This window comes from Haemaphysalis longicornis, unplaced genomic scaffold (genome assembly GCF_048455015.1).
Source record: "Haemaphysalis longicornis isolate Haplotype H1 unplaced genomic scaffold, Haemaphysalis longicornis Haplotype H1 scaffold_5, whole genome shotgun sequence".
Taxonomy (NCBI): domain Eukaryota; kingdom Metazoa; phylum Arthropoda; class Arachnida; order Ixodida; family Ixodidae; genus Haemaphysalis; species Haemaphysalis longicornis.
Genome location: NW_027526385.1, coordinates 59249359 through 59262865, shown reverse-complemented (window position 1 = coordinate 59262865; position 13507 = coordinate 59249359). Strand labels below are relative to the sequence as shown.

General features: G+C 45.8%; 1 protein-coding gene across 6 annotated transcripts in view; it reads right to left on the bottom strand.

Moving 5' to 3' along the window:
- Positions 1–500: 500 nt before the first annotated feature.
- The window catches only part of Atg18a (Autophagy-related 18a), a 31221-nt gene continuing 18214 nt past the window's right edge, over positions 501–13507 (bottom strand). For 3 of the 6 annotated variants that reach the window (XM_077670510.1, XM_077670511.1, XM_077670515.1), the window contains exons 10-12: positions 11625–11678; positions 5809–5944; positions 501–1265 (exon numbers count right to left, since the gene is read on the bottom strand). In XM_077670510.1, coding sequence (XP_077526636.1) covers positions 5847–5944; positions 11625–11678 — 152 coding nt within the window. In that variant the 3' untranslated portion in view covers positions 501–1265; positions 5809–5846. The remainder of the gene's footprint in view (positions 1266–5808; positions 5945–11624; positions 11679–13507) is intronic. The other 3 variants (XM_077670513.1, XM_077670512.1, XM_077670514.1) reach the window with 3 other exon arrangements.

The following is a 13507-nucleotide window of genomic DNA, read 5'->3' as shown; positions in this document are numbered from 1 at the left end:
CCTTTGAGTAGGTGGGGCCAAAAAGGACACGTGAAAAATTAATGTTGGATTGTACCCTACAAATACAATTCCAAACTGATAGTTCTACGACACTCCTTCACTTTAAAAACGTCACTAGTGCGCAGACAGTTTTGAGGCAAATTTGCATGGGTACCCCGACAGGAGAAGACACCGCAGGAATGGTGGACAATGTTAAAACCTCTCAAGAACTTCAGATCGTTGAAAAGTTTCATTTGCTTCTGCTCTGTGTCAGTGACAAACTCTTCGGGATTGATACTAACACTTTCCAAATACAGCTAGTTCACACGAGAAGAAATTCACCTTTTCCTTACTCATTAACTGGGACATGGCAGTGGTGATTTTGCGAGCGGGGACGAAGGGAGTGCAGATAATGTATTGCTTAATATAGTCTTTGAAGTGGCCAAGAAAGGAGGTGGACGACATGGGGTTTCTTTTCAAGTCCACTACCTGGAACACAACGAATGAAGACAAGAACCCACTTCTACAAATTTTCGACAGTTTTATTATTTTTTTTTACTGCCAACACTGATCGAGGATGTACTTACAGGGTTAACAAGATACAAAAAGACGCTTGCCCGTTGTATGTACAGCCTTTTGAATCAAGCTAAGCAGCATAAGAGTGCAAATCTCAAGAACATACATTACATACTTACTTTAAAAACGCCCGGCATCGGTGAAGGTGGTTCAAAACCCCTTAGCACTGTTCCGAGCATCGTTTTCTTTCACTTCCTCTGGGTATACTCGCACAATGCTTCCCAGCATGCAACAGTCGCATTGCCGTCAAATACGCCCGCATCCTTGACCATTCACACGCACAGGCGTCCAAGTACACTCGACACAAAAGGAGAAAATAAAAAAAAAAAAACTCCCAGCACTTGATCCCACGTCAGCTGGAGCAATAAAATACGAGGGGAAAAAAATACACTCGACAATTAAAACATCTTCTCGTCATCCAACTGCAGTCCAGTCTAAGACACGTCCATCAATTTTGATGACTTCCACGCGCCTCAAGATAAGGCCGGTAAAAACTCCAGTCAGTTGAACGGCCGATGTCCTGGACACCGGCGGCAGCAGCAGCAGCAGCGTCATCTCCACGAGAGGTGTAAAAACAAAGGAACAGAAACGACAACAGCAGCACAGCAGCTGTGGCAAAACTAAGGACCGTGCTCCCTGCGAGTTGAGTGGGTTGGTACTTCCGTCGTGGACACAAGTCGGTGGTTGTCTTCACTTGTCTGGCAAAGGTTCTGCAAAAAGCAAACGAGAAACGAAATCCGCACAACAGATTACCCGAACAGCCAACAGGGAAGTTGAACCTGAGTCGAGCCAATTTAAAGGAACAAGGCCGAGTTACTGCTCCGGGTTGACTCAAACCATTGAGGTTCCTTTAAAGGGGCCATGAAGACAAAATACAACTTTGTTCAATCTGATTGATTGATTGATTGATTGATTGATTGATTGTAGGTTTTAATGTGCCAGCGCAACACAGGCGATGAGGCGCGCTGTAGTGGAGGGCTCCAGATTAATTTTGACCACCTGGGGATCTTTAACGTGCGCCGAAATCTCTGCCATTTTTGCTTCTCACCTCCATCAGGAAAGCAGCTGCCGTGGCCAGGAATCGAACCCGCATCCTCGTGCTCAGCAGCACAAGTTTTGTTGAGTTTGAAAGAACTGCCCTTCGGTAAGTCACTCACCTCCATTCCAGTCATGAAAGACATTTTCTTAGCCAAAAAATTAAATGAAATATTAAAAACTAACAAACTTTGCGCTACAAGGACGTAATATAGACAGGAGTAGCGTAATAAAAAAATAGAGTCAAGCGATATGATCAAACGGAACAAGGGGTTCCACTACAATCGCTCTGTCAGGTTTCTCGGGTGTGGCTTATATCAGTGGCCCCCAGTCGCACAAACAAGACTCTGATGTCAGAGAAATCGCCGTCAGGTGGCTGGGAGTGTCGCCACTACTTCCTATGTTTCCTTTAACATCTAGCGTATACCCCGGCTACACTAGGGTCCGAATCTCATCTAAACTAAATGCCATTTGACTCAACTGGGGTACTTCAAATGCCATTCAGAATCCGCCGTGCTCCACTACAATTTCGATGGCATTTGAAAGCTTTAACAATCGCTCGCCGTGTGGCATGGCACTGCTGCTGTCCGAGTTCTGTTTTTACACAATAATGCGACAATCAAATTTAGCGGCAGTCTTTGCCATCAAAATGATATCAAATTATCAATAACATAAGCTTCGACACGGTTTTTGCTTAATTCTAAATCGCAATCGAGGTTTTTTGTGCTGTCTGGCCACACTAGTTTGTCGCTTGCTCGCACTGGTGCTGAGAGTACGGAATTATTACATCACAACGTTTCACAATTAAGAATATTTTGTTTGTTTTAATTGCGCCAGTAATGTATTATGCTGACTTACGCGCGAGTGCTAGAAATGGCATTCGAGAGCTCCAAATGTCTCTCTGCGGGCTCATTTGGCTCGAATGCCATTTGAGCCAAATGACATTTCGAAACCCAGTACAGCAGCACAACTTCGCATTCGAGTCAAATGACATTTGGTTCAAATGACATTCGGACGCTAGTGTAGCAGGGGTATTACTTCGTTGAAGTTTTCGATGAAATTCGTGTCCCGATTATTGGGACGAAGCAGTCTTTTTAAAGGAGCCATGAAGAGAAAACAAAAGTTTGTTTTATTCGAAAGATTAGGTGTTTCATAGTACCCCAAGCGCTTTCCCGGAAGCAAATGATGCTTTATTCACTGAGAAATAAGGAAATTTAAGCCAAAATTTTAAATCTCCCGCTAAAATTTCACATTTCGTCACGTGAACAATGGCGTCATACGAGCCGGTCCATGAAACAGATACTTAGTATGTCGACTCCATGTAGCACCCACACGCGGGAGTCGACCGAGACGGCGGCCATTTTAAAAATACTAGTAAAACCTAGTGCACCCGCAGCCCTAGTCATGGAATCGCCTGATCCGGAGAACAAAACTCTCGCCGAGGAGCTCGGGCTTGCATTTAACAACCTCACATCACTTGAACGCTCAATGCTTCTAAGTGCACGAGCGGCCAGAGTTGTGGGATACGCGGTGGACGGGAAAGCGACCATTCCGCGATAGCCACAACAGACGAACGCCCAGCCGTCGGCACCGCTGCCTCGTCAGCCTCGTCGCGACGGACGAATACAGACTGGTACGTATGTGCCGTATTTTCAATTTCAGTAGCAGTATCGCTTATGCCAGTTGGCCGGTGTCGTGCATGGAAAGCCGTTCGCTCGAGCTCTCTGCTCCGACCAGAAAGATTCGAGCGTCAATGCGCGGTGTGTACGGCAATTTTTTTCCCCAAGGTCAGAGCGCGTTAACGGCGATTTGACGAAGTCGGCGACGAGCGCCAGCATGTCCGGGTTCCTGCCGTAATCACTTCCTCGGAAATGAAGCGAGCACACTCGTACTTCCTTCAGCTCTCTTTCTCCTCCGTTTGCAAAGTTCACAAAACGTAGCCACTTGCTTCGCCGAGGTTCGTCGTTGGGCAGCACATGAAAGGAGATCTCACCGGCGGGGATGTCGCACTCCCTCGACGATTTGCCCGTACTACATGGGCATTTCAAAACACAGCAACGAAATTTCATTGTAAAGTACTCGAACAAACTGAAGTTTTCAGTGGTTGTAAACTGTAAACGAGCTCGTAACGACAGCAGCAAGCCAACACGACCTCCATACCGAAACCTGTGCGACGAGTGGCACTATCTCGTCGCTGCTCTGTGTTCCTTACTCCCCTTGTTTCTATTTTTACCTTGGCTGGTTGGCGATATGACAGCCAACCTCCTGTGAAGGGATTACGATACCAAGCAAGGTCGCGGCTGTGCGTGCTGGGACGGTTCGTTGGCCCCGAAGAGCCTTGAACCCGAAAATTCGTCTGCGCGACGGCGGCGACGGCGAGATGTCGAGTTAGGCTGGCGGTAGTTTCGTACGCATTGGCATACACGCTTGCGTGTTCGTTCGGAACTTCAACTGTTTACTCCACCGTTCTTTGTCATAAAAAGAGTGTGCAGTATGTTTCACGGGCATTTAGCTCGCTATGCAAACTGTAAGCCCTGCCTAACATGCGTTTGCTTTTGCCGGCCTCCGCCAATCGCAGAGCATTCTCGAGTGACAACATAGGTTCTGTTGCGGAAAATGAGCTGGTGGGTCGCATGGTCATTTCCTTTTTTCCTAATTATGTAGCTTATTTGAGCGAAGTTTGCGTTATAAGTGGTGTCGTTATGGTTCTAACGAGGCAATCTTTCGAATGAACCAAACTTGTGATTTCTCTTCATGGCTCCTTTAATGAACCAAAGTTGTATTGCGTCTCCATGACCCCTTGAAGTGGTAACCAGACGGAACGGTTTCTTCAAGCACCAGAAATAGGGGCTCGCTCCAGGCGTCCCCATTACTCGCCAAGGCAATAACATGCAAGTGACTGTTAAAAGCACTAAAACAATGTGATTTCAACGACGATACAATATCAGATTTGGATGCTGAATATTTACAGGTCACTCGTCAAAGAGATGCTGTAAACTCTTAATGAAGTTGGATACTTTAAGCTAAAAAAAAAAATTTGTCAAGTAACCACAAAACATCGTGCAAAATCAGCACAGATTTTCACTTTTTAAGCGTCTAGTTTATTTCACCGGCATGTGCAACTCTGTGGTTATGGAACACTTAACTAGGTGCTGTGATGTCACTTGTCATTAACATCTTGTAGGCTTTTTTCTTTTACATCTGTTCTTTCCGCACACTGTTAGCGTGGCTAAGAATCTTGAAACATCAAACTCGCCGCACGTCAAGGTGTTGGTACATGTTTAACGACGTTAGACCTCGAACCATGACATTAGGCTTAACATCCTGCCATCACATGTCCACATACACCCCTTTTCACCCCCCTACACACACACACACGCCCCACCCTCCTCCTCCGTGCACATACCAAGCTATTTCGTGCTCATTATGTATTGAGTTCTGGCTACAACCGGTACTCTGCAGTTCAAAGGATGCAGAAAGAAGAACAGCACTTTCTAATCAATTTTTATACCAAACAAATCCACTTAATTAGCACCCAGAGTGGTCAATACACGGCCTCAGGACTCGAGACTTCAACCAGCACAAGTACTAATCTCACAATGTCTACCTATCTCTTCAGTGTCCCTTTAACATTGCCACTTTATGTTCACTTGTGTACACAGCGAGGTTTCCCTGCAGAAGACAAAGTGCATATGCAGAAACGGAAAAAATATCAACACGGTTTGAAGCAGGGAGGCTTCATGCAACAACATGCCGCTTTTGCCAGAGGGCTGAGCACCAGGGGAGGAGAATTCGTTAGAAGGAGCAACGTGCCGGCTCATCATGCAACACGTCAGCCAAGGACAGCTCTGCGCACATAGCAGGGTGCCACACTGATGCAGAAACTTGTTGGTATGGCGCTGCCTTAACTTGTTGGCTTGCATGGGAAGCGTATCAGTAGTTATTTTGAGACGTTGTAGGAACTACGCCTTGTCCCTTGCTGTTACTGCGCTATGTTTTCAGCATGAAGGCTAAGTCAAAATGACTGCTTGCAGTTCGCAACCCTTGACAGCATAGGGTAAATGATACGAAAATTGCCTCTGTAGAAGCAAGCATTTCTTAGTAGCTACCGTGACGAGACTCGCAGCAGTTTACAGACAAAAGTGGATCAAAGACAGTTAGGAACGGGGCGAAGTTAGGTTACTTTGCCAAGAGTGGTGGGTGTCGGTCGAGACGCACCGTGCAAGTGGTGCGAGTGGTAGCGGTGGGGGGCCTCGTCAATCGCACTTCTGCGACACCGGCGGGAATTCGGAGTCATCGGTAAGGCGCAAGCCCGCCTTGGGCGAAGACGCCACGTCCACCACGCCAGCTGCATCTGTGCTCGCCACGTGCAGAGAGACAAGAGGTCACGGGAAACCACACTGCATCACACACACCGCGCCTCAGCCCACTGGCTGCATGTCGGAGACCCAGCCGAGCCCCGAGCAACTGTCCAAACGAAATGAAGCTACGAGAGCATTCCACGTGCTACTCAATATCGGAACAGTTAAGGCCGACCTCCATGCAGCGAAATGTAGGCGAAAAGGCGGCCCGGCGTCGAAAATACGGCTGTTCGCCGGCAATCTACGTGAGCTAGATGTTGGCGGTGAACGCGACCGGAAGCGGCAAACTGCATTTTGAGGCCGCAGCCAATCACAGCCTTGTACTTCCTCGTACTTCCTGTCCTGTCTTCCATCGGCGGCGTTCGCCGCATCACGTTGCATGGAGGTTCGGGTGGACAAAAACTGAGCGGCGCGTCAAACCGCGGCGTCCGCCGCGCCAAGTTCGCCGAGAAACTTCGCTGCATGGAGATCGGCCTTTATATCCCTGCTACACTGGCATCCAAATGTCACTCGAATAGAATGACATTTGACTCAAATGATAGGCTTCAAATGCCATTGAGAATCCACTGTGTTCCACTTCAATTTCGATGGCACCTGAAAGCCTTAACAATCGCTCGCTGTTCTGCGTGGTGCTTGTGCTGTCGAGATCTGTTTCCACACAATAATGCAACAATCAAATTTAGTAGCAGTCTTTGGAATTAAAATCATATCAAATTATAAATAACGCAAGCTTTGACGTGGTTTTTGTTTAACTCGGAATCCCCATCAAGGTTCTTTTGTGCTGTCTGGCCACACTGGTTTGTCGCCTGCTCGCACAAGTGCTTAGAGTATGGAATTATTACATCTCGATATCACGGTATACGTGAATCAGAAGTGAACAAAAACCCACAATTAAGAGTATTTTGTTTGTTTTAAGTACGCCAGCAATGCATTTGTTTATGCTGACTTGGAACGCTGTGCACGAGAGTTCTAGAAATGTCATTCGAGAGCTCCAAATGTCTCTCTGGGTGCTCATTTGGCCTCATGTCATTTGAGCCAATTGGAACAGCACAACTTGGCATTTGAATGAAATGACATTTGGTTCAAATGACATTCGGACGCTAGTGTAGCAGGGATATATTAGGCTTACCTGAAGGGTTTCACAAGCTAAACAGTGAGCATTTTGTGCCCCCTGCTTCTTCCCCTCTATACTCGGACACAGGTTGAGAAGGGCAATAGCTCAAGTAGTGTGTCACTCCACCGAAGCGACGAACCCAGATGTAAACACGCGCATTTTGAAAGGAGATTTCGCTTACCGCGCTACATCGTCTGCTTTTTCTCATGTAGTTTGTTTCTTGCCGCGAATGAAACGACTCGCATCACGTTCAAAATGCTCGCAGTAATGCACTCCCTGCGCCGTACAAAGGAACAGCCAACTGCGGTGATAAGGCACAGTGGCAATTTCCGTTGTCATTCTTAAGTTGTGCCCGAGTATATCTTCTCTATCTCGCTCTCTCCAACTATCTCTCTGGGAGCTCAGGAACACAAGGACCAAAGTTGCAAGCTGTGTGTTACCGCTACGCCCGAACCCTGAGAAAGCTTAGGAGCCCTGCGGGGTAGAGGAGAACATAAAGTTCCAAAGTTCCACAAACAGAAAAACAATGCCATGCGCCGCTCCATTCGATATGAAGTAGAAATGCTGACCGTTTCAGCAGGGATCAAACACAGGCACATGTCACTGGCAATTTATTATATATGTCCTTCTTGCCTTTGACTCGCTATTTAACGCGTCGTTTGCAGCATTCTGTCCCAATTTTTTTTTCTTTGTTTCTGAACGAAACAAAGGCTTGCCTGAACAATGCACAAAGGTGTGCAGCCTGCATGGATCATTCGTGCACAGCCCATCTGCGAAGTATGCGCCCGCAAAGTGGAAAATAAAATAAAATGGAAAAACAAAATCAACCCACAAGCAATTCAAGATGATGGGAGCTGGCACCCCACCCCACTTCCCGATTCCTGCGTTGCATTTCCTGGTGCACAAATTGCCGCTACACACATAGCCAAACGTGACGATAAGACTGGTTCAGCTCGTGAAATCTCGGCAACACACATGAAACAGTGCCGTTGCTTAGGCCCCACCCCCCCCTTCCAATATGCTACACATCATTTGGCTTCGCACTTCTGCGCACGGTCGCGAGCCAATCTTGGTTCATATCAGTCATTCAGACCCTCTACACGCCCTCCAAAACAAGCTCAAATTTTTCACAGCACCTAGTGACACAGACTCCACCACTGCTCGAAAGCGAAAGCCAATCTGCATGTAAAACAGTTGCTCGGGGCCCTGCCAGTCCTTTCTCTCTCCTTTTCCTTTTATTGCATTTTTATTCGTCCAATTTCCGCGTCCGCAAAAGCCAGAGAGACACTCTGTCCCGTGTTAGGCGCCGCCATCGCCGTCGCATCCTCTGCCGCACGCACACGCCGCCGCCGGCCGCCAGTGTCGCCCCCTGGGGGAGGCAGAAGGTTCCACGGGGGGCTCGGAATCTCTGCCGTCACACCCTGGGGCCCACTTGCTGAGCTGCTGTCAGATACGAGGCAGCAGGACATCTTTCCGGCAGGGTCCGGGGTCGGGGGTCACGGGAGGGTGAGCGGCGGCAACAGTGCAAGCAGTGCAAAGGGCAGGCAAAACAAAGCGGTGGCGGCGGCAAGTGGCTGGTCACGGTGGCCCCCTCTCAATTGTGGGAGTGAACGAGCCACGAGGAAAACCTGCAATCTTTTCATGTGCTGACGTCTAAGGGTTTGATGGGAAAACGCCTTTCATTAAATTTTATGCTTGGTTGTTACGAACGGCCCGTTAAAAAAAAAAAAAAATAACGGATTTCACGCACCAAAGCCACACCTTCGCCGTAGTGAAGGGCTCCAGATCAATTTTGACCACGAGGGGATCTCTAATTAATTAATTGTAGGGTTTAACGCGCCAACGCAACGCAGGCGATGAGGCGGGTTCCGGATTAATTTTCCGGATTAATTTTGACCACCTGGGGATCTTTAACATGTGCCGAAATCTTGCCCACACGGGCGTTTTCACTTTTTGCTTCCATGAGAAAAGCAGCCGCCGCGGCAGGGAATCAAACCCATGTCTTCATGCTCAGCAATGAGGGGATCTCTAACGTGTGCCAAAATCTCCACACATGGGCGTTTTCTTTTTTTGCCTCCATCAAGAAACCCACGTTCTTGTGCTTAGCAGCACAGTAGCTTATCGACTGAGCCACCGTGGCGGGTACAACCGATTCCAGTACACATTCTGAGAGGAAACGAAAGCTGGAAACAGAAAGCCAAAACAAGTGCTCCCTAGTTTCGTTGGGGAAAATTGTAGTGCTTGCCATGAAAAGGTGGCACGAATGCTACCACTGAATACAAGAGAGAAAAAAATTTGGTGTTTTGGGGGGAAAAAAAAAGATTAGTCAAATTTTTCTACAATCTGATGCTAGAGGGGGAAAAGAAACACAGCAAGCTATGGACCCCAACACACAGGATTAAGATATAGCGTCCACATCTTATCTGCGATATAATGACGAAACTTGGCAGCAAATCTGAGACTTTTATGGAAAGATGTCAATGTAACTAATGGGGTAGTCAAAAACTCGGATGAGAACAGAAAGTACAGGCACTGACCATCTTCCAAAAGTGGCATGCTCCTTTTCCAGTACATGGAAAACGGCTCTCTTTGGAAGTGACAAGACGTGCAGGAAGGGCCCAAAAGCTGTTCACACATGCCAAGGGATTAAAAGCGCCACGAGGACAAAATACATGTTTGTTTTAACAAGATTTCTGGCGTTTCATAGTACTCTCAGTGCTTGTCCGGCAGCAAACAATGCCGTATTCACTGAGAAATAAATAATTCCAGCCAAAGTATGAACTCTCTGAAGATTGTGTGTTTCGCGACGTCACCAATGACGTATTGTAAGCAGGTACCCGAAACAAAAGCTCGTATGCTGACTGAGGTTGCCGCTGACTGCAAAATTTGCCTTTGGTTACCTTGGTTACCATTCGTTTTCCCAGATGGCGCAGCGATACCGCTCAAGGACTGCTGTTTGCACTCAGTTTGCTTCTGACTGGACTTGCATGTCTGCCATATTTTTGTTACAGTTGATAGCAACCATTCCCATAAACATTGGACGTGACTTGACAAACAGGGTCACGTAACTAGAAGTGGCACTTATGCCAGCTGGCCAATGTCGTATCAGACAAGCCAACGTGCCCCACAGCTGCGTTAGGCAGTGTCGGCATATCTTCCATTGTTTATTCCACCATTCTCCTGCTGTAAAGAGAATATGCACTAAATTCAAATGCAAATAGCTTGTTGCACAAGTATGTAACCCCTGTTTAATTTGAATTGGATTTTGTCGGCCTCGGCAATCACAACAAGCGGTCCACAATATGTTACAAGTTCAGTGCAGACAAGTAACTGGCAAAATGCATGCGTCTTCTCTGGTTTCCTGATTATATAGCTTATTTTTTACATTCCTTTTATAGCAGTAAGAATGGTGGGATAAACAGTGTAAGTTACAAAAGGCCATGTAAACATAGAAGTACCGATGTGTACTGCTGTTCGTACTGCGTGCACTTGGCTTGTTTTAGCGCACTATGCTTGTTTTGTTTTTTTTTTGTTTTAGTGGCAGCGTCTTATGGGACCATATTTGTTGAGTGAGCACCATGTTTCACGAAATGATTATTTTCTCCCTGAACAAAAACAAGCCAGGTACGAATACGGTCAAAAACAAAGCAAAGGCAGAAAACGGCACGCTGCAGTATGGTGGCGCCATCTAGGTTGACTAACAGGAAACAAGCCTCAGGTTGACACTAAGCTTAGCTTGAAGACCCGTTGTTATGATGTCATTGCAGACGTCATTAAAGCACACAATTTGGTGGGAGAATCAAAATTTCAACTTAAATTGATTACTTTCGCAGTGAATAAAGCATCGTTTGCTTCTGGACAAGCCCTGGGGGCAATATAAAATGCGAAATCTTTCGAATAAAACAAACTTTGTATTTTGTCTGCTTGGCCCCTTCAACAAGCAGGGCTATCTCAAGTGCTCCAATGAGTGGACTAATAAAAGCTACAACGAAACTCTTACCTCGAACTTCAAAAAAGCCGCTTTGTTACTTGGGAGGCTTACTACCATTTGCAAGTGTTTTTCAAAGAAAGAGTTCACTGCATAGTGCCCCTGAAGGTTTATCATTCCTGCCGCACATCATCCCCACAGAAGTTCTCGCCCAGTTCAGTGCTCCTCCTTCACAAAGCATCCATCGCGATAACAAATAGTAACAAAGGGCAAAACAAAACGATTAATCTTTGCAGAGCATAAAAGTTGCGGCTCATTGATGAGCACTTCAAACTGACAGTGTGTCACTGTTACCTTTGAAGGCCACCAAGTACCGACCAGCCACCCCAAGCAGTCGAATCAGCACCCGAAATTCCCGCAAGGGGTAGACCTAAGCACCACTTGTACCAGCCACAAACCACCAGTAGTCGTGCAGGAAAACAAAGTGAGCCAAGTGAACGAGAAGAAGGAAAGTGAGAAGAGGGGGAAGTGACGAAAAGGCGGGGGAAACCCAACAGGCAGCCCAGGCAAGGCAAGAAGCGAGGAGTCGAGAGGGGGAGGGGGAGGAGGAGGAAAAGAGCCTAGTACAGACCTGCCGGAGTTTGGTCCTGATAACCTCGCACTACGGCAGCGTAGCTCGACACCCCTGCACGGCCGGAAACACCACAGTAGGACCGTTACAGGGCGCCACCCCCTCTTACCCCGCCCGTCTTCGACGCAGCAGCAGCAGTCACGCACCCAACATCACACACCACAACAGTGACCCACCCCACCCTGCACTACTACTACCACGACGGATTCACTACCCCCTCCTTTTCCCTTTCCCCCTTCCTGCCAAAAAAAAGTATTTTCAAACACCTGCTAAGTGAATCAGAGCTGCCCTTTTCTGCTGTGCTTACAGGCTTATTCAATAAAACAGCAATATGGTTGCCTACAAAATTGTCTCTTTTGAGCATCAGTGTTAAAACCAGAAAGAAAAAAAAAAGCATTCACTAACCTATGCTCGTACTTCACTATAAAAATAGTGCCTGCCATTTTTTTCTCTTAAAAAATACCACAATACGTACATAAAACAAAATGCAAATAGAACTACAAAAATGACTGGTCACTTAAAGTAGATATTGCAAAAATATTGATGTAAGTCATTAATTATTATATGCGAAGACAGAATGAAGCTTTTTTTTTCCTCTTTTATAAGTCAGCCTGCACTTTAAAGGCAATTAAAAATGTCGCACCTTTTTTTTTTTTTTTTTTTCATAAACCTCATTATAGCCCTATTTTGTGGACAATGGCCTTTACTGGAGGAAGCCCAAGGCAACCTTGCAGTTTTTGATTTTCAGTTATTGCAATAATTGATGCTCACTTCAGGTCCCCAACTCCCGCAACAAAGCTTCAGCCATCAGTCACACAGCAAATCTGCTCGTAGAACGGAAATGACAACCGCATGAGGTGGGCTACACTTTAAATGCAATTAAATGCCGTGTAACAGTTGAAGCTTGAAATTGTGAAAAAGAAACAGTGCTCCAACGACATGATAAAAGTGAGGCGATATATTTTAGAAACCTGACAGGAATTGCAAAATAGTTTGCAGAGTCCTAAATTATTTGCAACAGTGGAACCACTTCACTTATTGAAAAAAAGAATTTGACAAAAGTTTTATAAATTCAGGTTTGAAGTATGCTTTGAAGTCAGTTTGAAGAATACTTAATACTAACAACTTTGAAGCTCCTTTGCTAGGTATAATAGTAAATTAGCTCAAATTTGCAGGCAGGCAAGCAAATGGTCTATGAAAGGCTGCACCTTAAAAAAAGTTTAAAAAATAGCTTGAGAAAAACATAACTAAAAGCTACAATGGTTAAAACAAAGCAGACTGCTGCTTTCATGCTGGAAAACCTGAACACAAAACAGCTTTTTTAAGGTGCAGTTGCAAATTTATATGCAAGTAACAGTTAAGCAAAAGGGCCAACTAAATCACGATGATTTTGACGAATTGATTAGATAATGTTGTTCTATCTGTCGCACACTTCAAACTACAAATGTTAAGTGGCAATCCATCTGCAAGGGCGGCTTACAATCTCACTATAAAACCAGTAACTGAATTTATGGATACACTGAGAAAAAACAAGGAATTGAAGCCTTCACAACACTTGCATAAACGCAGACTTTTACATTTGAACCATTCAGACAAACAGAAAAACTGGCTTAAAATACAGTTGAACCTTGTTATAACGAACACTGATATAGCGAATTATTGGCTATAGCGAACTAAATACAAACTCTGGTTGGTCGCACCTTATTTCAATGGCAGTTATTCTTCTACAATGAAACTGAAGTTGTGATAGCCACACACGATATCAAATATAACGAAGAAATATTGGACCAGAAGTCTGAGAAGGTGCTTGGAAAAAAAAAACAAGAAAAAAAAACCATCATCTGAAACTGAAGTATAAAGGGTTGTGGACACTGAAAAACTTC